General features: G+C 46.5%; 1 protein-coding gene across 5 annotated transcripts in view; it reads right to left on the bottom strand.

Annotated features, from left to right (window-relative positions):
* NSD1 (nuclear receptor binding SET domain protein 1) overlaps window positions 1-21,375 on the bottom strand; it is a 60,338-nt gene that overhangs the window by 9,935 nt on the left and 29,028 nt on the right. For all 5 annotated transcript variants that reach the window (XM_063413407.1, XM_063413405.1, XM_063413404.1 and 2 more), the window contains exons 8-22: window positions 20,600-20,709; window positions 19,462-19,531; window positions 19,040-19,158; window positions 16,110-16,253; window positions 15,564-15,687; window positions 14,556-14,756; window positions 12,985-13,164; window positions 12,207-12,363; window positions 11,704-11,909; window positions 11,052-11,164; window positions 8,310-8,579; window positions 6,926-7,042; window positions 5,617-5,758; window positions 5,095-5,201; window positions 1,758-1,962 (exon numbers count right to left, since the gene is read on the bottom strand). In XM_063413407.1, coding sequence (XP_063269477.1) covers window positions 1,758-1,962; window positions 5,095-5,201; window positions 5,617-5,758; window positions 6,926-7,042; window positions 8,310-8,579; window positions 11,052-11,164; window positions 11,704-11,909; window positions 12,207-12,363; window positions 12,985-13,164; window positions 14,556-14,756; window positions 15,564-15,687; window positions 16,110-16,253; window positions 19,040-19,158; window positions 19,462-19,531; window positions 20,600-20,709 — 2,265 coding nt within the window. The remainder of the gene's footprint in view (window positions 1-1,757; window positions 1,963-5,094; window positions 5,202-5,616; window positions 5,759-6,925; window positions 7,043-8,309; window positions 8,580-11,051; window positions 11,165-11,703; window positions 11,910-12,206; window positions 12,364-12,984; window positions 13,165-14,555; window positions 14,757-15,563; window positions 15,688-16,109; window positions 16,254-19,039; window positions 19,159-19,461; window positions 19,532-20,599; window positions 20,710-21,375) is intronic.

The raw sequence follows: 21,375 nt of genomic DNA, 5'->3' as shown, positions 1-21,375 counted from the left end.
CACACTGCTCTTCTGTGTCTTTTCCAATTTTTCAGCATTTTTTTCCAAGTAAGGATGTTTAACACTTCCCATGGTCTCCCCTGCTCCTGGCTGCACAGGCTGTCACTGCTGTCCCTGCACCAGCAGCAGCCCAGAGAGCCACACAACACTGGGACACTGCAAAGACCATCCTTATAGAGGTCATTTGTACAGACTGAAAATAAAATCAGAACTTGCTAGTTTGTTGCAGGAAGGATAAATCCTATCAAACCTCTCTGATGGTCTTTGACAGGATAAAAAGGTCTAATGAATAAGCATCCTCTCCAGGGACAGCCTGGAGCTCTTGGAAGTAAGATCACACACAATTAGCAAACATGCAAACAAGCAGGAAATTCCAATTACTTGACAGCAATGCCCACGGCAGAGGAAACATCTGAAGCAGAAAGTGCAGAACCTTTCATGTCCTGAATGACACTCTGAGGAGCAGGCTATGAAAATCACTGCCTATGTATAAAAAGAGTAAAATTGCTACAACTAACTGAAAATCATTCTCAAAAAACAGTTATTAATGGTCTTGTGGCAAACTGAGGAGGCATTTCAAATTACATCCTTCAGGAGTGTATTTTAATCTGTACAATAATTTAAATTTCTGAAAGCAGAACAGCAAATACTCTTACAGATACAGATAGATAACATGGTGCCTGTAAGGGCCTGCAAAAATCCAGCTGGACAGGCTTAGAATTTAAACTGGACAAATGTTCTTGCACCAACAAGCTGTAATTAAATAAAGATAGGTGCAAAACAGGATCGCAAGAGAAATAAATAAATATGAGAAAAGGATCAAGATGAAAACTCAAGAAGGATAAAGCAAACAATCAACATCACATCAACATAAGTTATTTTTGCAAAACAAATAAAACTTAATTTCCTAAGAAATTTTATGTAAAAAACAAAATATAATTATTCTCTTCTGTCAGAGTAAGCAAGGCCTCGGCTGCAAATCTGTTAAAATATTTGTTTCCAGTTTTAAAGAAATGTGTAGGCAAGTGGGACACAGTCCAGAGTAGATCAAGAATAAAAACTTGAGGCTATGTTTGTATAAGCCAGAAAAGGACTGAGACAACAATCTTCCATGTAAAAAAAAAGTGTATCAGAGAGCAGGCAATCCTTTGTGTTTTTAAGTCAGGCTGTTAAGAGAAACTTTGCAAATGGAAAGCAGGGGAACAGGCTGGAGGCCAGACTGTACTTTTTGAGTATTTTTTTATTTCAAATTTTTGCCCTCATTTCACCACAAACTAAAATATGCTTTGGTACTCTTCTCTTAGGTATGAACTGATGGCTATCCAGACATTTAAGAGATTCTTTTCTAACTCCTATTTTCCAGCAGTGCTTCTCCTCACTTTTCAACTCACAGCTGTCTTCAACTTTGGGAAAACAGCCAGTATGATGATCAATACCTCAGCTATTGTTTGGATTATGCTGTGCCAGGTCCCAAGAATGGGGTCAGTTCACAAGCACCATCTCTTAGGCAAGGACCAGCTCAGGACTGGTCATCAGGACCAGTAACAGAGGGACTTCAGCAACTCATTGACCTCTTTGCAGTCACACTGGGGTGCAAACCAGGGCTGGGTTGTTTGGGCAACAAGATCTGTCCAAGTCAGACAGATTTCTCTAAACGTCAAGATGCTGTGAATAGAGTGCAAGGTCGTGAGCAGCACCCAGGAGCCCCAGAGCCAACACTGTGAGCCAAGCAGAGCCCAGCTGTGCAGAGCACTGACCTGCAGGTCTCTTGGTCAGGTTGAGGCAGTCTGCGTGGTACACCTTGGGGCAGCCTGACTTCTTACAGGACACCAGCTGCCCTCCGTCCCCGCAGCTGAAACACTCATCCTCCCGCTCCTTCATCACCTCCGCCTGCGACCTGCGCTTCATCTGCGGCCGCCTCTTGAGCTTCTTGGACTTCTCCTCGCTGAGGCTGGGCTGGCTCTGTGGGTGAAAATGTGGGTAAATGCAGGGCTCTGGCTGTTCTACCTGCTCCCTTCCTGCTGCAAACCCTGCTGACAGAAATTCCACTGCCAGCTATGCCTGAGACCTGTGCAGCATCTCTAGTACAGCAAATAGCTCCCAGTTATTTTGGAAGAGCCTGGAAGTCCTGCAACATGAACTCATTGGCTCATGGACTGCTCCATGGACTCATTGAGTTGTCTCAGCATGGGTTTTACACAACTAACACCAGCAGAATGAGGAGCTGCCTGGTGTCACTGAGCTCATGCCACCTCTCAGACTCTTCAGGTCAAAGCAGTCAGGTCTCCAGGCACACATGACTCATAAGGAGTCTACCCAGGGCCTTCCTGCACTTTTTCACATTCATCACTTCCCTCTCCGTTTTCAGTCTGAATTTATCTGTCATCAGTTTAGACCTATTTATTCTTGTGTCTGTGCTGCTCTTTTGTATCAGGATCACAAAATCTTTTAATCTAAAAGACCTCCAAGATCATCAAGTTCAGTATCTGAAGCTTTTCTATCTCCCTGAAGAAATCTCTGGAACACACTCTCCTACTTGCAAACTGAAACTTTCACAGTCTGCACACTCAGTCTCCCCAGTGGCTTTTTTCTGCCTTTACTGAGTATACTTATCCCAAACGAAAATTACAGAATTACACATGTTACCCCAGATAACATCTCACAGCCAGTGTACAGACATCAACACGTAGCCAAAAGAACAGGAATTTCCCCCAAAGCACTGCCCCCATTTGCCTTTTCCACAGCTGTGTCACATCACAGCTCAGTCCTGAGGCAGCTGAGCTGCACAGAGGCTCCTTCTCCATCACGACTGCCCAGCCACGACCTTCTCATGGTGGATTTGTTTCTGCTGTTAACCTCTCCAGGTGTGGACTGTGGAATATCCAATTTCTATTCCCCCTACACTCAGTTATTCCTTTGCAACTGCCTCATCCTCTCACTCTCCCATGCAATGATAACCAAACTCAGCGTCCTCAATACAATTAAATCAAATTATCCATGTAGTAAAGTGACTAAACTGGACCCAGGACAGGCAACGAAATGGTTCAAGTGCTCTCTTCTCTGGCCTAAGGCTTCTCCAATCCTGCTCTTCCAACTCCCCCTCCAAGCCAGGCTGAGCCTTCTATTGTGTCAAACACTCAACTCCACAATGATGCTTCTTGCCCCCGGTCCTGACCTTATCACAGCACCATCAGTTTAGTTTATCCAAGGAGACATGAGCTAAATTTTGTGCCATTTTCTACATCTCTTTGAGTTCAAATATGCATTCTCCATGCAGGACATCTCTGTGCACTGAGACAATGCCTATGAAGCATTTTTTACATTCTTTATTCTGCATAAATATAGCGCATAATGTTTTCATCACCAAAACATTTAAAAACCTTGGTCTCCAGACCAACAATTTCAGAACTCTGCAGTTGGATACCCAGCTTTCGTGTCACCAAGGAGTTACATCTCATGATTGTTTCCTTCCGCTTCACATGTGGATGTTTCTGCTTTCATACCACCCTTCCCCCTGACAATGGGGACAAGCCAGGCCTTTCTCATCACTGAAAATGCAGGCACTGAAATGCCTCTACCTAAACTATGCCACCGGTTTTCAGCGCCTAGTTCCTCGGCCATCTAATTACAAAGAGAACAAGAAAATCCCTTCACAGCTAATTTGAATGTCTAAGAGGTCTAACAGCTGGACTAAGCGATTCCCACTTGCTCCCTGCAGTACAATAGACTCCCAAACATTCTTCCACACTCCCAGTTAGAAGGCACTTTTAAGAGTGAACTTGAGTATAATCAGTTTTGTCTTGCTGTATGTTCAGGAAGCTTAAAAAAATGCATCTATTGTGAGAAGAATTTTTTTAAAAAACCACCCCAAGGTACTGTTTTCTCGGTATTGTCTCTTAGCCCATCTCAACAAGATGGAGTGAGTCGCCTCAGATATCACATGGAACATGAATGCCAACTAAAGGGCACCTTTCTCTGATTTCCATCCTGCAACCTGCAATTTCAAGGCAAAAATGACAGTCAAACCGTGTATAACACAGGGGCAGCACAAAATCAATTGAACTTTAAATTGCAACCCAGAAAAGAACTAAATAACATCACATGTCCAACTCCTCTCATCTGTCAGCTTCTGAAGACATCCATTTTTTATTTTTATAAGTTATTTTTTGTGAAGAACTCATCTCTGGAGAATTCATAAAACCTTCCCTATATATTGATGGGGCTCAACAACTGTGCTGCTGGAGGTTTTTAACCCTTAACTGCGGGCACGGCAGGATGCACATGCCAGAGCAGAGGGATTACAGATGATTTGGTGAAGCACAAACCAACAGCTGAGACATAGATTTAGCGGGTGACAGCTGGGATCTCGGCCAACTGCTCCTGTTATTTCGTTCTCCCAGTGAGAACCAGCTCACACAAGGAGGTAATTGAAATCAATTCCTGTTACTGCAACATTACAGTTACAAATCGAAGCCCTCAAAAAGTCAGTGAGTTCTAAAAGCTGGTAGTTTTTCTAGTACAGATATGGCAAATTTCTTATGTCTCATGTGTAAAAATTGGTCACTTCATTAATATCAGAATAAAACCAAGAACTTTACTGCAGAATAGATGGTGAGGCAGCAGCCTTCTGGCTCTAAAGCAATTCAGTGTGAAGGAATGTGAGTTTGCTGGCCTTCCATGCATGCTCACAATTTACTCAAGCCTTTACTTTGGGAAATTAGCTAAGTTGTGTTTTCTTGGTTATCTGATTAAGTCTTTCCCATGACTGTCCTTTGCTCCTTTAGTGCTATGGAAATTGTCATGATAAGAAGTAGAAAACTAAAAAAAAAAAAAAAATAGAAAAACCCCACCTCTTTTTTTTTATATTCTTCCAGTATAAAATAAAACTTCCTGTCATTATTTATAGCAACTCTGATAACTGAAGACTAAGATTTGCTCTCTCAGAATGAAAACTCGAACATTTAACTCATTTTAAGCACTGGCCATAGCCACACTGAAATGATCTCCAACCTGAAACCTCTGCAACCAATGAATGATACACGCCTATGCAAAGAAGCAATTTGGAAGAACAAAAGCTTAAAAGATGTGTCATACCTTTGGCCTGACTCCTAGGAAGCCACTGCAGTTTGGGGCACCACATTTACAAACGGTCTTTCCATTTCCCAAACACTCTAGATTGTAGTTGAAAGTCAGCTCAGTCCCTGGCAACAAAGCAGATCAAAACCAAGCAAGTTGTTAATGAACTACAGAGTAGAATGTTTTCCTGCTGAAGTAAAAGCACTTAAAAAATATAATGTCACAAATTACTGCCATCACTATACAAGGACACCAAACTATTAATCTCCCCACAGATCTGTGTAGATTGAAAATTCAGTACAACCCCCTACCCCTAGCATATTTTACAGCTAAAAATGGGATTGATCCTGTAGCAGGGCACTGTATCAACCTCCACTGATACCATGCCTGTGTGTGTTTCATTACCTTAGTGCTGCTGTTAAACCTCATGAACACCTGTATGAAAATGAAAGTTAAATCCCCTTCTAGGGCGTTACAAACTCTCCCTTTTCCTTACAGAACCCCCGAGGCCACTGCAGGCATTGAGCGTGTGTTCCTTACCAGCTTTGATATTTACAAGTGCGAAGAGCCCGACTCGGGTGTCACCATTCACACACCATTTCTGAGTCTCGCAGTTGGGCTGGCAGCAGTGGTTCATGAACCGAGCATAGTTGCCCTTTGGCCCAGCATCAATGATCCGATCCTAGAATTGCAAAAAAAAACCCGGAAAACCACATTTCAATCAGCTGTCATCAACTGCAATCAACCAGCTCTGATGCCTCTGGCCAGTGCTGGCAGCTCACAGGCAATACAGCCTCCTGCACATCATCCTTCTCCTCAAAGACACAGGGCTCCTAAACAGCCAGGACAGTGCCACTGCTGGCTTTCTGGGAAACAAGGTCTCCCTGTGGCATCAGTACTGGATAAACACCACCCCAGCACACTTCCAAGGCAGTGCGTGTGGTTCCAGGCCTCAACTTCTGCTTAAAAGCAAAATAGCAGTTCCTACTTCTCATATGTCAGTGTATAGAAGGAAAACAGGAAGAGTGTGCAAGCTGAGGTGCACTGGTGCACAGCTTGTTAAGGGGCTGGAGAGCAGAGGGAAGCTGCAACTGAGATTTGCTTTTGTAGTAATGGGGGAGACATCAGCACTTGGGTCTGCCCCCTTAGCCAGACACGGAGAACAAGACATGGCCAGTGTGAGCTTGCAGTAGGATGAGGGGAAAGACATAAAGAAGTCACTGTTAACCTGTCCCACACTCAACAGCTTCCTCCCCATGTCTACTTTCATGGTTTCCTTCTCATCTTTCCATGGTTGAGTGACAAAGTGTGGAAAGTAGCTGACAAAACCACTCAAACCTCTGAAAATCAGGAGCTCATAGCAACAACCTGGCCTGCAGGATCCACTGGGGAGCCTGTGGGTGTAACTAAATCCATCACTCTTCTGAGAACAGCAAGGCCTGAGATTTGACCTTAGATGAAGGTCTTGCTATGCCTGTAACATATATCTGAGGCCTGACACCTCTTCTGGTACACACCAGTCCCGTTCTGGGCTCTCCAAGGTTCAGCTGCTGGGAAGGATCCCAGTGTTCCCAAATTCTGCCTCTTATGCTGAAGCAGGATCTACGGTCCTCAGACAACTGTCCTCACCTCGTCTGAACAAACTCAGGCAGTATCTGTTCAGACTTTTCTCCTAACCCTGAAATCCAACCTGAAGCTCCTCTACTACATGTTATTTCAGTCCTTTCAGAAAAAATGCAGACCAGCTCATCAGCAACGCTTACCACCTTTTTACTGCTTACTTATCGTGCCTTTCTTCCCATCTTTTTACTTCTGTTTAGGACACTGGCATGAGATTCCTTGCACATACCTTATCCAGTGTCAACATGTAGAAATTGGTAATGTCGTGCTCCTGAGCATAGCGGATTCGGGCTCGGCACTCCTCTTCGTCAATGAGCTCCCCAACATACTCATTAACAAATTCACCCTGCCAAAAAGAAAACAACAAGCTGATAAGACAAGACGAATTATCTGCAGGATGGAGGGATGTCCACCTTTGTGCTAGAACTTAGCTCCTGTTTCTTTCCTAAAAATCTCTCCCTATACTTTGCAGCCAGTCTGACCTATAACCCTCACCAAGAGCCCTGAACCATACATCCATTTCACATGCTCAAATAACTCACAATAAATTAAAAAAACAACTGTGACCATCAGGTTATTCTTTGTGCCAAAGAAAGAACTAACATCCAGGGACAGCACAGAAGTTAACCACAAGAACAACACTTTGCTGCAAAGCTCAAAGCACTGCCCTAATTGCATTCCAGCTGAAAACAATATCCCTTTGGAGCATGAACCACATGGAGCAGCAGGATGCACCTGGGGCACCTGCTCCTGCGGTGAATCCATGGAGTTCTCCTGTGGTGAAGTACTGCAGAGACTGTACTCCCTCCAGCCATTAAAGAGAACCCCAGCTCTGCTCCAGTGGGGGCTAATAGGTCCCCCCCACTAAATAACTGAGTGTTTCTGTTTCCAGACTGTCTGCTGAAAGTGAAACAAGCACATGGAATGGCAGAAACATCCTTAAACTTATGGCACAGCAAGCAGCAAAGTTTTCAACAGGACAGACTCACATTTTGCTTCTATCAAAGTCTCCTTCTTATCATGTCACCCCTACTTGTTTCTCAGACATTCTTCTCCTGCTATGCTAATAGTCCTCTGATTCACTTCATCCTTTATTAGATTTGGAGTTCTTTTGGATTTAACATTCCTCCTTCCTTGTTCAGCACAGATGCGTGTCCAAAGAATTACTATTCTTTGCATTTAAAAAATACATACAAGTGTTTTAGGTGGAGATAATCCATTTCAGCAGTAATAATAGCCACCTCCAAGACACTGCCCTTTTTTAAGATCCAAGCCCCAGTTTCTGTTTCTGAGACAGGATTCTCATGCTGGATAAGCCTGGCTAGTCAAGAATGGAGGGGAGGAATAATCACTGTTCCCCATCTGGAAATCCTGAGTACCATCCCATTGCTCTTACAAGTACACTGACCAAGCAATCACTTTTCTTACCCTGTGGGACATCAATATGCAAACCATTTTCTCAGTCAGCTGAGCCAACACACTCTTGTCAAGACTGGAAAGATTAAATTCATCCATTTTTTTTCCTAAATGGCATCCTACAGCACGAAGTCTTTTTCCAACTCAATCTTAGAGAGAAGCGACAGGAGCAAGCGACGTGGGCAGAGCGTACGTACCTTCCTGATGTCTGTCTTGGCCTGCAGGCCCCAGCCCCGCGCCAGCGTGCGGAAGATCTGCACCTCGGGGTACTGGCGCTTGGAGAAGCACTGGTTCTGGCAGCGCTCGCCGGCGGGGCACACCAGCGGGTGGCACTCGTAGAGCAGCATGCGGTTGATGCACTCCGAGTCCAGGCCGCAGGGGTTCTCGTCCGTGGGTTTGCAGTTGCAGCGCGGGATCTCCGACAGGTCTGCAGTGAAGATCTGCACCTTCCCCACCGGCCGGTTCACCTTCAATGCACACGAGGGACGTGAGCTCTTGGGAGCCACAGTTACCCTGACAGGCACCTCTAGACTCCACCCTGGCCTACGAGCTGGAAGGCTGCAGTGACTTAGTGACAGCGAGGGGCAGAAGGACACAAGTACAGGCACAGCTGTACTTTTGGGAATGCTATTTCGAGAGGCAGAAGGTTAGAGGAAAGAGCTCAGGAGGATGCAGGTTCCCCATTAGCATCACCTGGTGCAGTGTGTATTCTGTGACCCTGGAAGGGTGAGAGGCTGCCAAATGTCCCCCTCCCATCATCACTGAGCCCACATCCAGCCCAACTCTCACTGGGCACACACCATCCCTGTGATCAGCACCAAACCACTTCCTGCATCAAACTGCACCTTTTCCAGTCTGAGTGCCAGGTGCTTTTCCTCAGCTTTCCCTTACTGCCCTGCTTTTTGAGTGTTACCTTCAAGCTGTTTTGTGCTCTCAGCTGTCACACTGTGACAGAAGGCCTACCATGCAGTTACCTCCCTACCCAACTGTCCTGCAGATGTAAATGGAAGCCAAACCAGACAAGGCTGGGGTTGGAAGGCCCAAAGAGGAGCTCAGAGTTAAGCCAAGGAGCTCTCTAAAAACCGCTCCAGAAGGAAGCAGAGTGCAGCACCAGGTGGAGAAGCGACTGGCGTGTCTGTGGCATGAGCTGGGTCCTTGGGGTTGGGTTAAAGGCAACGAGCGCTGAAAAGCAGGCAACAGAGAGTCAGGACTTTGGAGAGAGACACTGAAGAAAAGCTCCTTGATGTTCTTTCCTTGGGTGAACCATTGTCTCACTTTCCTCTCCCAGTACACAAAATAAAGGGATTTTAGCAAAACTATTCCAGCCCCTGTAGAAGTTACTTAGTCCCACCCAGAGAGTTTCCACATTGATAGCCTACCTGGGGCTGGCCTGGTCCTGATCCCCCTTTTTTTAAGCACAAACCCTGCAGAAATCCCTCACTAATCTCCTCAACACAGTCTCCCCCACCTTCCTCCTAGAACTGCATCCCATCTCCAACCTTCCTTGTCACTCAGGTTCTCTTCTGCTGCTTCCCATGTCTTACCCAGACTCATCAGCTCATTAAGAGTGGGCAAGACTCACAGAATTGGGTCAATCCACCACTGGCACTGCTCTGGCACTGCCACTCCACACCACATATGCCCAGCACACCTGCCCTACTCTCTGAGGCACTGCTAGAGAAAAACCAAAACAGGGCAATGCCTGGACTAGTCACAAGCCTGATGTGATGAAGGATCCCAAGTGTATTTTGCAGCAGCCTCTTGTGAGGGTGGTCCTTGGGATGAACTTGAGGTGCTGATCTCCTTAGAAGGAGTGGACACAAACAGCTTCAGCCATTCCACCCTGAAGCCTTCTCCAGTTCACCATGTGCTCCTGCAAACTGCTTTGCTTTCAGAGAGACAAACAGCTTGCACCCAGATCTCAGAAGAGCTGCCATGAGTAATGACCACAACCGTCATTATTTATATAAAAGGGTATTTCAAAGGCTCTAAACTGCTTCCAAAGTTCCTTCATGTTGCAGCCAGAGAAGCCTAAAAATAGCTGTAATGAGAAACTACTTCCTCCACTGAAGCTGCCTGGCCCATCCTGCTGCCACAGCAGTCAGTTGTGCTCTTTACACCGCACAGTAACTCATGCAGGATATACCTGCCTGCCTAGAAATCCTAGCTAGATAGAAAAAGTGACAGAAATCAGTTAAGCTTTCATATTTTGCCACATAAAAAAGGGAAGGAGCAGACAGACGCAATAAAAAAAAGAACACAGCCCCTGAGTCAATGGGTTTCTGGTCAATTGGGATCCACTTCTCTGACACAGGCACATGCCTGGCCCCAGCTCTCCTCTCAAGTCACCTCCATCCTGTAGGACTTCTAGTGCTGCTCCAATTCTAACTCAGTAACAATAATAACTAACAGCCCTTAACATGACTAGTTCCCCAAAAAGAGGAAAAGGGCTGATAGTGCAGCTTGTGTACCTGCTTCAGTATTTCTTTCAGTCACCAACTGATACAGAAAGAGACATGAAACAATAGCAGAGATGACAGAAGGTACTGTGAGTTACCACCCTCCACAGAGCCCTGCTGGACTGTACCATGACCATCTCCTGTCCTGCACTGGCTGGTTTGCCCACCTTGCCATCAGCAGCACAGAGCATTTCACCACACTGAGCATTACCAGCCCTCTGCCCCGAGCTCTCAAGACAGACAGATACTTCCTTCACACCACACAACCGACATGGACAGCACAGACACGACCAGATTAGTTCCAAATCAGAGCACCTCTGTTACTGCAACCCAGTTTGCTGAGGATGGAAGAGGATCAAAGAAACCCTCAAGAACAGCCAGACACCCGAACATCAGAAATGTTTCTGTATACCTGTAAATCACCTGCACCGACAGCTCAAGACTTCTCTTCTGCACCTGCCCCCCACCACCTCCCCTCACCTTGATGTGTTTGTAGGGAGGAGGTTTCTTGTCATTCTTTTTGTCTTCCTGAAGTTGTCTCAGTTCTTTCTGTGCCTTCAGCTCTTCAAATCTCACAGCAGCTTCCTGAAGAGCTAAGTGAGAGAACAGGCTCTGTTATAAGGAACTGCCTCTGGTCACACAGAGCTGGGCAGCCACTGTCCACCCAGTGCTCACAGGGTTCAACAGAGGAGGATGAAGAAAAGGCCAATGCAGCAGGGAAGTGCAGGAATATAGTCAGGGGCCTGCTCATGGGTGATGAAGCATCCCATCTGTTGGCTATCTTTGCCTGCCCTCTTGGGCAGAGATGCCAGGCTGCTGCATCCACAACTCTCAGCTGCATTTTTATATCAAGATAATTAATGTATTACACAGAGGGAAGCTGACACAGGAGCAGCTCACCTGAATTTTGAGATATGTCAGAGCTAGACAAGCATTTGAGATCTGCACACCCTTCTCCCTCTCTGGGAGTCAAACAAACACCCTGAGCATGCTGGATAATACACAAGCAGCAGCTTATTCTACAAATTTAATTTCACTTCAGTTTTAAGAAGACATTTTTCTCTGCTATAAGAATTCCAAAGAGGAATGAAGAGGGAAAGACCATGTACTTCCCTGGATGAAGATGAGTTACCTTTTTTGTATATGCCATCCACGCCCTTCCCCATCTTGTCTTTGCTGCTGACATCACCTTCCATGTAAGGGAACACACGAGCCTGGTGGGTCCACAGGTAGTCCTTGGAGCCAAAGAACAGCACAGGGAACTCACCAATGTCATGTTTCATTTTCTGGATGTTGACAGGAATTGTTCTAGGATGGCAAATCTCAGCTGGCCACCACCTGCAACATAAGGAGGGGCAGATGAAACCTCTGGCTTCCTCACTTCCAGCTACCTCAAAAGTACACTAATGCAGGGAGACATGGGAAAAAAGTGTGTGAGGGCTACCAGCAAGGCTGGTGGGGAGAAAAGAGGCCACTGGAGGAGGAAGAAAGCTCACATTTTACCAGCAATGTGCATGTAAAAAAGCCAGAGGACTGCTGCAATGAACCCTGCAGAGAGGAGCAGCTTCTCACCTCCATCACTATGAGCACTGCATGAAGAAGGGATGGGGACAAGTCTGTTCTATCTTCACCTACCTGTAGCGCCCAACTTTCACCCAGACTACTTCTTTGTAGTGTGGCTTTTTGCCTGCCTTGCAATCATTACAATACCAGCTTCCCTCTGGCATCTCAATGTTTAGACACTCACGGTGAAACGCAGCCGGGCACGACTCGCAGCATAAAAGGCTGCCCCCTGCAAAGAGAAGGAGGGGGAATTTATCAGTCACTGTGCAGAAGCCCTACACTACCCATTTCCAGACAGACCCGCAAAAAGGGAATGATGGTCTCATGTTGCCATGAGTTTTTTTCCTGGTTTGCCAAGTGTTCATATTAAAGGAGAAATGTGCAGTTTCTCGCACTCATGAACGTAAACACGGGACCATGTTTTGTAAACACTGCTCTTGTTATGAATTCCTTCTCAAGGAGAAGGGGAGGTTGAATGACAGCCTCCTTGGCCAATGTGGTGGGGAGGTAAGAATTCCATCCTCCAATCTACAAGCTTCATAGGAAATGTATAAAGGTGAGTTTTTGTAAATAAACTGGTCCTTCCTGCCCTGAATGCTCGATGAACCCAGATCTGTCCCCGAGTCTCATTTCTGGTTAGGCCTTGCGGTGATAGTCTCCTGCAAGCCCTTTTCAAAAGTTGGGCCTTATGCTAAAAAAAGAACCCATCTAAGGATCCAGAAAAGATCAAAGATAGGGAGGCAGTCTGCTCTCTGCAGCTCCCACTCGGACATTCTGGATAGGAAAAGCTTCTGCCCTTTGCAATGAACTCTTGCCAGGGCGTTCCCTGGTGCCCGGAGATCCATCTCACCTTCTGAGCAGACAAAGCACCAGCTGACGTTGACGTGCTCGTGGTTGCGGCAGCCCCTGCGCGCGGTGAAGTGGTTGGGGCAGATGATGCTGTTGGAGGCCAGGACCACGGAGCCGGCGGCCAGGCAGAAGTCGTTGGAGTGATACGCGACCGGGCACCGCACGCAGCGCATCAGGCGACCTGCACACAACAGCCACAGCACAGTGACAGGATCACCACTCCTTCCAACTAAAACTGAACTCTACTCACACCTTATCCCAAAATCAGCTTTGGAGAAGGAAGCGGAACTTTAATTTTTATAGAATGCCCATGATGTACTCACTGCATTCCTATTATTTAATATAACTAAACATATATAAAATTATAAAATCTGTAATACCTATACCATAGTTAAAATTGTATTATTTAGAAATGAAGGATCTCCTCCATGCCGTGCAGGAACAGTTCAAGAGTTCACAGTCTGGGACTGCTTCCTATCATACACAAATAATTACTAAATCAGCTCTGACAGTAATTACAGACGGGGTGTTCCAAGTGCTTATCTGCACATAATGAAATCAATCCATGTAGCTTCTGCAAACACCGCCACTTGCCTCTTGTTTATCAGATTTTACCCTGAAATTCCAGAACTTCCAGGCAATTCAGACTTCCCCACAGGCCTAGTTTACGTGACGTTTTTGAGAGCCCATTTTCAGTTCCTCACAGCAGATTAATAAACAGGAAGAAGAGGTGGGAGAAAAGGGGTAAATGTGACCACCAAGAAGCAGCAGGCAGTCAGCAAATGTTCAGTGGGGAAGTGGCCGGCTGTGGGTTGCAGGCTTTTGGCCTTGGTGTTGTTTTCTACACCAAATACTGATAAATGGGGGCAAAAAAGCCAACTTTGACATGACACCAACTCTGAGGATAAAAATAGAGTCAGTCTTAATGTCACTCATCTTAAGATTCCAAGGATACAAGAAAGGCAGCCTTAGAAGCAAACATACACAGCAATCACAAAAGTTTTAAGTTTGCTGTGAGCTAAAGGTCAAGGTATTGCTGCAAACAGCTCAAACAAATGTTTGCCTGGGAAGCTTAGCCCAAGGGTGTCTCTACTACAAAATGAGAGTTTACATAGAAAAAAAATGGATAAGTAGAACAATATCATAGTTTGCCCTGTGCTGCTCTTGATGCTGCTCTGTTGACAGCCTGTGCTGCTAAGCAAGGCACCATCTGCAGCAGTGGCAGAGTGAGGAGCAGGTGGGAGAAACACGAGCGTGTCTGTACAGCTCCAGAGATTTCCTCAAAAACCCACTGAGGCCTGAGGCAAGGCTGGGCGTGCAGGAATCCGAGCCTCTGGATAGCCTGAGAACATTCCAGCTGCCAAGTCCAACCATGGGGAGTGCTGCTGAGCCTCACACTCTGACACCACCCCCTTCCACTCCCCTGGGAGCAGCTATTCCTCAGCAAACACAGCCAGTGCTGTGGCAAGGACACAAAGGCAACAACGCAAAGGACTGGTGAACCAGGTGGACACGAAACAAAGAAAAACCAGGTGACTGCACCCCCTAGACCACCCTGGAGGAGTGGGGTACCTTTAGAGGCAGAGATGTTTGCTGGGTTAGCAGCATGGCAGGTCATGCAGATGTGCAGGGAGCAGCGGAAGCCCTTGTTCTGCAGGACTGTGGGCGGGTATTTCTGTATGCAGGCTTCATGGTAATACTTCCCACAGAGGGGCAGCAAGCACCGCTTCACATCCTCCCCGCAGCTCTTGCACACAAAGCACGTGTGGACCCCTGGAGAAAGAGCAATGCAATGGTCACACGGGAGGGCTAAAGGAGGACCTGAGGCTGTCACCAGGCTGTCTAACAGCACAGCACAACTTCCCAGCCTGCTGCACCCATCCCAGAGCACAGGTCTCTGCACCAGGCTGGTTTGGCTTGAAGCTGCAGTAGAACTCCACCCTATTATCAAAATAATAAATATTATAGCTGGGACTTCAGGCCAGGGAAAAAAGAAAAAAAAAACAAACCAATAACCCTACTTTGAGATTTCCCCCCTTTCCAGCCTGAAAAAGACTCCTCCTCCCCACCAGACCCCTTTACACAGTCCCAAGTAAGAATTTCTCTTATCCAGCAGATCATGGATATTCGCTTCTTTGTACACCAAGTCTGAATCAACAGTAAGGCTGGCAAATATTTGAAGCCATTATTAATTACTTCAAATCAACAAAGAGTATGTCTAGATCAAACATTATGAAAAAATTCTTCTGTGTGAGGGTGGTGAGGCCCTAGCATAGGTTGCCCAGAGAAGTTGTGGATGCCTCATATCTGGAGGCATTCAAGGCCAGGTTGGACAGGGCTTGGAGTAACCTGGTCTAGTGGAAAGTGCTCCTGCCCGTGGCAGGGGAGTGGATTTTGATGATCTTTAAGGTCCCTTCCCACCCAAACCACACTGTGATTTTCTATGACTCTAATTAGAAAATCATTATCAGACATCAAATCAATAACTGAGGACTGACAGCTATACCCAGCAGCCCTACAGCAGGCACATCACTCCAGTCAAGGATGCACCAGGTTCTGCACTCACAGAAGCTGCCCTACCTGTGGAACACTCATTGCAGATGAATTTGCCCTTTGGCATCTCGGAGAGCCCAAGGCACTGCAGGTGGAAAGCACCACAGCACTGAGCCTCACACAGCAACAACTCCCCTGGCTTCTCACAGATCTGTGGGAAAGAAACACAAAAATTGAGCAATTTTCTTCCCTGCAGCATCCCAGACAGCAGCAAGCCCCCCCAGGCTGGCCGGAACTGCCGGCAGAGACCCCCCGGGGAAAAATGCTACCTTTTCTCGTGTCAGTTAATTCAGGCAGTTTGTGTATAACCACTGTTATCATCGACTCCTTGATATCCTACATTGGCTAAAATGTATCTTATGCTGGTCACATCTCCCTAACCTCTGTGAACTTTAAGAGGAAGAAAGGCTATTGCGGGAGAAATGCTTGATACAAAGCACAAAAACCTGATTAATTCTACAAAAGGTACTTGGAGGCTACCTGGGCTTACCTGGGGCACCAATGTGTCCCAGAACTTACACAAAAATACTTTACAGTGGGATAGTTCCAAAGAGATTTCTTCAAGAATACTACCTGACACACATTCTCCTTGAGAGCTGCTCCTCCTCCACGCTCCCCCTGTATCTTTTTGGACGAAGGCACTCCATGGTCATTCTCTGACCCCTCCTCATGACCCTCTTTGGGGCTTGCAGCAGTCCCATGAACCAATGTCTCCCCCTTTAAAGAGAAAACTACAATTAGGACTGTCAGTAGCGCCTATCCTGACTTGGAAACTACAAATTTCAGTCACTGAGCTCCGACAGTAATCAGTTTGGCAGGTGATTTGTGTGTTACCCACCCTGGAGAGAACATCCCCCAAACAGTTCCACCAAAAGATATACAGGAAAGGAAAGAAAAGAGCTCTTAGTTTACTAGATGATTAAAAACACACACTCAACTGTGCACAACCCCTCTCTGAGCAAGGAGTCAGCCTTGAATAGAAACAAATCAGGTAGGCTAAAAAGCCAGATGCATCCCAGTATTTACTCACACTGGAAACACATGAAAAACCTCATAGCACCTGTCACACACTATATGAACCACATTTTTCCTCTACACTTATCTCAGCTTGTCCTAACCCATGTAAAATGGAAACACAAAGGTACTCAAGGCCTGTGTTGGTATGAAGTCAGCCAACCCCAAAAGGAGCAGCACAGCAGGGCATTTGCACCTCATCCTGACTGAGGTGCGGAGTCTCCCACTGTCCTGTACATCCACTGGTGAATGAGCGTCCTGGGGAGAGGATGGGTTTCAAATGATAAAGGCCCAACCACACACTCATGGGCCAAGTCAAGCATCTTGCCATAAGGCTTCCCACAGTGCCCGTGGGACCAGGGAAGAACAGCAGTATCCTAGAGACACTTGTTTCTACCACAAAATACAGCTGGTCCTGCAGCTACACTCAGCAGCAGTGCCACGGATTTTGTCAGGATAGGGAACTAAAGGCTAGGAAACACCACCCTGCCAGCTTCCAGCCCACTTTGGAGTTCTAGGGAAAATCCCAATTACAGGCTACTGCCACTCCACCATATCTTACAGAGTCCAGCCTTGTTCTAACACTGCTCCCAGAACTGCCCAGGGAAGGGATGTCAGAGCTAGGCAGGATGGGCAAGGCCCATTCTTTGTGAACAAGAAAAAGGGCACTGCCACTCAAGGCCATCACTCAAGGACCTGTCACTGTTTCCCCTCCTTCTTCTGCCCAGCACAAGGACTGCAACACTACATACCTCCTGCAGAAAAAAAACTCACCCCAGGTCTTCTTCCAGAACTATCCCTGCTGCTGTGTCTGGCACAATCCCAAAGCCTGACCTGTTCTTTGGCACAGCCTGACCTTGGCTCACAACCTTGACAACCATTTCAACACCATTTTCCATCCCATTCTGTCAGTCTCTTACTGCTCTGATGTTGTAAATTTGCACTCCTGGCTCCACAGATGGGCAAGGTCAGAGAAAGCTGCTTAGCTCAGCCCAGGCTGACAAGCTTTCCTCTGCCCTCTTTTCCCTGGAAGGCAGCTGGATCCAAGGCTCCACTGTGCTGTATCATCAGACCATGTATTTTTTCTAGTAAAATGGAGTTCCCTGCCCAGTGTGTGCAGTCACTGAGGGACCAGCATGGTCTGAATTCCACATGAGCACAACTGCATGTCCACTGCATCCCAACACTCTCCAGAACCCAAGCACCCGGGGGATGAACACCCACCACGGCAGCTAAAGAGACACAATTACACAGAAAGGGATGCTGGCAAAGGTGCCAAGCACTGACTCTTTTTTTTGGCATGGTTTACACCATACCTGACTTCTGGTACTCAATACAGATGTCTACAGCTGGAGGCACTTAAGACTGGGGTTCCTCTGCAGTGAGTGGTGGGTACAGGATTCAGAGCCATGGCCTAGATCTTTGCTGCTCTGAACTGCCCCTCTTTTCACAGAGAATAAACTGTCTTAGTGGATACAGCAGACAATGTTAACTTGCCCCTACCCAGCACTGGCAAAGATATTTGTACAGGCTGTTTTAAAACATTAATCCAGATGAGCACACTTAAAAAAGAACACTAACACCAGCACAGGAAAGTTTACATGGACCAAGGGTATTACCTCAATTTATTAACTTTATCAGAAATGCCCTTTCCAAAATGCAGCAGGACGGCTGGAACTGTTTAAAGTGGTGAGAGGTTTGTGTTCTCCTGTAAACTGTGTTACAACAACAAATATAACAATATTTATCTATAATTGGCTCCTGAAATACATACTGACTATCCTGCCTGCTGCTGAATCTGGGCCACTGGAAGTGAGAGGCGATGGCGAGAGGCCCAGAGGTGTTCTGCCTGGCACAGGAAGTCTTGCTTCCCCTACACTTGCTGAAAACTGGCTCATTCCTAAAAGGCAAAATGTGCTTGTCAGAGATATTTGTACACTGACCCTGCTAATATGCAGTAGAGGGAATTGCCTCACTTATCCCTTTCTGCTGGATGGCAGAATGCTCTCAGAGGCTCTTGAGAGCAGTCACAGACAGTCCCCCCCAGCCCCTCCAATGGGGTTCTTGGCTCTTCCTGGTGTTCAGGTGCAAGCAGAAGGAGCTGAAGTCCAGTCTAGTGCTTGTGCTTCATACTGGTGTGTGAAGGGGCAAGAGTCCCACCCCCCAGAGAAGACCTTTCACAGCAGTTTGATTTTCTGAGGTGCAAAGCAAGATGCCAGGCAAAACCTGGTTCCATGAATTCAGAATAGCCTCTCTAACAGAGAATCAGCTGAGTAGCAGTTTGAAAACAGAGCCTGACTTCAGCATCATAATAAAACAGCTACTAAATCAAGGAGGTGTCTTCAGCCTAACCCCAGCTCATGCAGCTGCATCAGTAGGACAAATTTTTAAATGACAGGCCAGAAGATGCCTCTAGCTTAGGCTCTGCCAAGCAACCTGGGAAGCAGCAAACACATTATAGGGATGAGAGCATGAAGACCCAACAGTACCTCAGAGTGTGGGGTCTCCCCCAGCCCCTCCTCATTCTTCTCCTTCTTGGAATGGACTGCAGCAGAGGTGTGGCGCTGCCTCTTGCGCTTCCGCTGCTTCTCCAAGAGTTTTTCAGAAGCTGGGATGCAACAGAAAGACCATTCAAGGAAAATGCAGAAATAATTCCCTTGCTGCAGGTGACACCAACAATTCTGCAGCTTTCTGAGGGCTTCAGGCTGGGTCGCATGTTCTTTGAGGGCCTAAGGGCTGGGGCAGCACCAGCCTCCAGGCACTCTGCCCTGCAGCCATCAGAGAATCACCAATTTATACTGGTTTAAGCAACTTTTGCTGGGCTGCTGAACCCAGAACACCAAGCACTTACAGTGCCACAGGCACTGATCCAAATGTCACAGTCTGCCCTGCTATGCCTGCCTTTACTTACCTTCTCCCAGGTCCTGGAAGTGGGCTGGTGAGTAGAGCTCCGAGTTGTCACTCTCTGAAGGGCCAGCAGCCTACAAACACACAGGAGAGAGAGCCAAGTCACCAGATGAAAACACAGGCACACACTGCTCAGCCATGAAACCTTTTGGAATGACTGCAACACCTAATTTACCATCCAGGTCATGAATCCATCAGTCATTAAAGATTTTACAAGAAAATATTTGGTTTGTGTGTGTGATAAATCACACATGTAAAAGGCTGTCCCTGGGCAGGAAGGAATGTGGAGTGTGATGTGTCTTGTGCTCATCAGCTTCACCATTCACTGCTTCCTGTGCTCTCCCTAAAAGGCTGCTAATACTCTCTAAGGTGCTAGGAAAAGACACTCTCCTCTGAGTTTACACTTTTACAGACCTTAAATGGTCTGAAATGGCCTGTACATTACTGCTATGGTGATAACTGTACTAAAACTGTGCCTCATAGTGAAAGAAAAAGGAAAGAAGTGTTATTACTCAGCTTTATGAACAGTGGGAACAGGTTTTGTGCAGGTACATGATCTGAAATAAACACAAGTTGCTTTTTTCCAAACCATGTCACTGAATATTGAGTATTCAGTGGAGAAGAGCAGCATTCTATTCAAAAATCTAAATCAGACACAGCATCCTACATGTGATTCACCTCAAGTCTCCACCCTGCTTCAAGCTCTGCACTTGCATGCATTCATCAGCTCACTTGGGAAGGTAACAAAGAAAACACTGCTTAGAGGAAATCTGATGGAAAAGGACAAAGCCTTAGGTTCAAGTTCAAGCTACACTGTAACATGGCAGAAAGCCTCTGTGCAGAATATTTCTGCTCATACCTTCCCAGCCAGCATCCAGATGACTCCTTTTCCATATCAATCAATTTTGAAAAAAGGAGATTTTAAGCCAAACGACCCCATCTCCATCACAACCCGGGAGGGGTGGGGGACAGGGGATTATTTCATCATAACACAGCAACCAGCACCTTGGGAAGGGTGGACCTTTACTCCTGGGCTGCAGCCAATAGAAAACCACATCCCATTGCACTGTGTCTTGTTCAGCAGGATCTGCTGTCTAGGCCTGTTTTCTATCCGGTTTTCAACAGAGCTGGAAGGAAAGTACCTTCTTTTGGGGAGTCCATTCCTCCTTCTTTGGCATAAAGGCAGTGTCCAAGTCATTGGATTCCAAGAGCTTTTTAGTGGGCTTCCTTTGACGCTTGCTTTCAAGGGTTCCTGCAATAAAACCCTCCACATCAGATAAACAGGGGTTTTCTTGTCTTCAATCAGATTACGACCATTAAGTAAATAGCAGCCAACAGTTCAAAACAATCTGTTTCATCCTGTCTTTGGGATAAGCTCCTAGGGCAGAGATGCCAATTACCTGCTTCTGTACAACTTCAATAAAAACAGACCTCAGTCTGCCATGACCTTCAGGCTCACCTCAATATGTAATATAAAAATCCACCCACAAAGGAAAGGCTGTGAACTCACTGCCAGTAGGTAACACATGCTGGCAGCACAATTCACATCATAATTTCCCAAACACTTTGATCTGCATAAGCCAGTCCTACCACTGACACAGCCCTGCCTACACTCTCACATCCCTCACACCAGCATTCATGCTGCTGTAGTAAACATGCTGGAGATCACAATCCTGGTTTAACCTGAGAAAAGATACCCCAACAAAACTAGGTGTAACCTGCACTGTTTCCTACTCAAGCTTTATCCTGGCCCTCGGGAGGTGGGAAGTTGCTGGACTTGGGCTCCTTCACTAATTTTGGCAACAGTATAAACTTAGAACCAGGAAATGCTGATGCTGAGTGCACTGAAGTGACACTTCACAGACACAGCCTGTCACCCATCCCACCCCATTCATCTGCTGCCTTCGACAGTCTCAGC

The sequence above is a fragment of the Prinia subflava genome, chromosome 16 (genome assembly GCF_021018805.1).
Source record: "Prinia subflava isolate CZ2003 ecotype Zambia chromosome 16, Cam_Psub_1.2, whole genome shotgun sequence".
NCBI classification, from domain to species: domain Eukaryota; kingdom Metazoa; phylum Chordata; class Aves; order Passeriformes; family Cisticolidae; genus Prinia; species Prinia subflava.
Note: the sequence above shows the minus strand (reverse complement) of the source record. Positions and strands in the feature narration are given on the sequence as shown.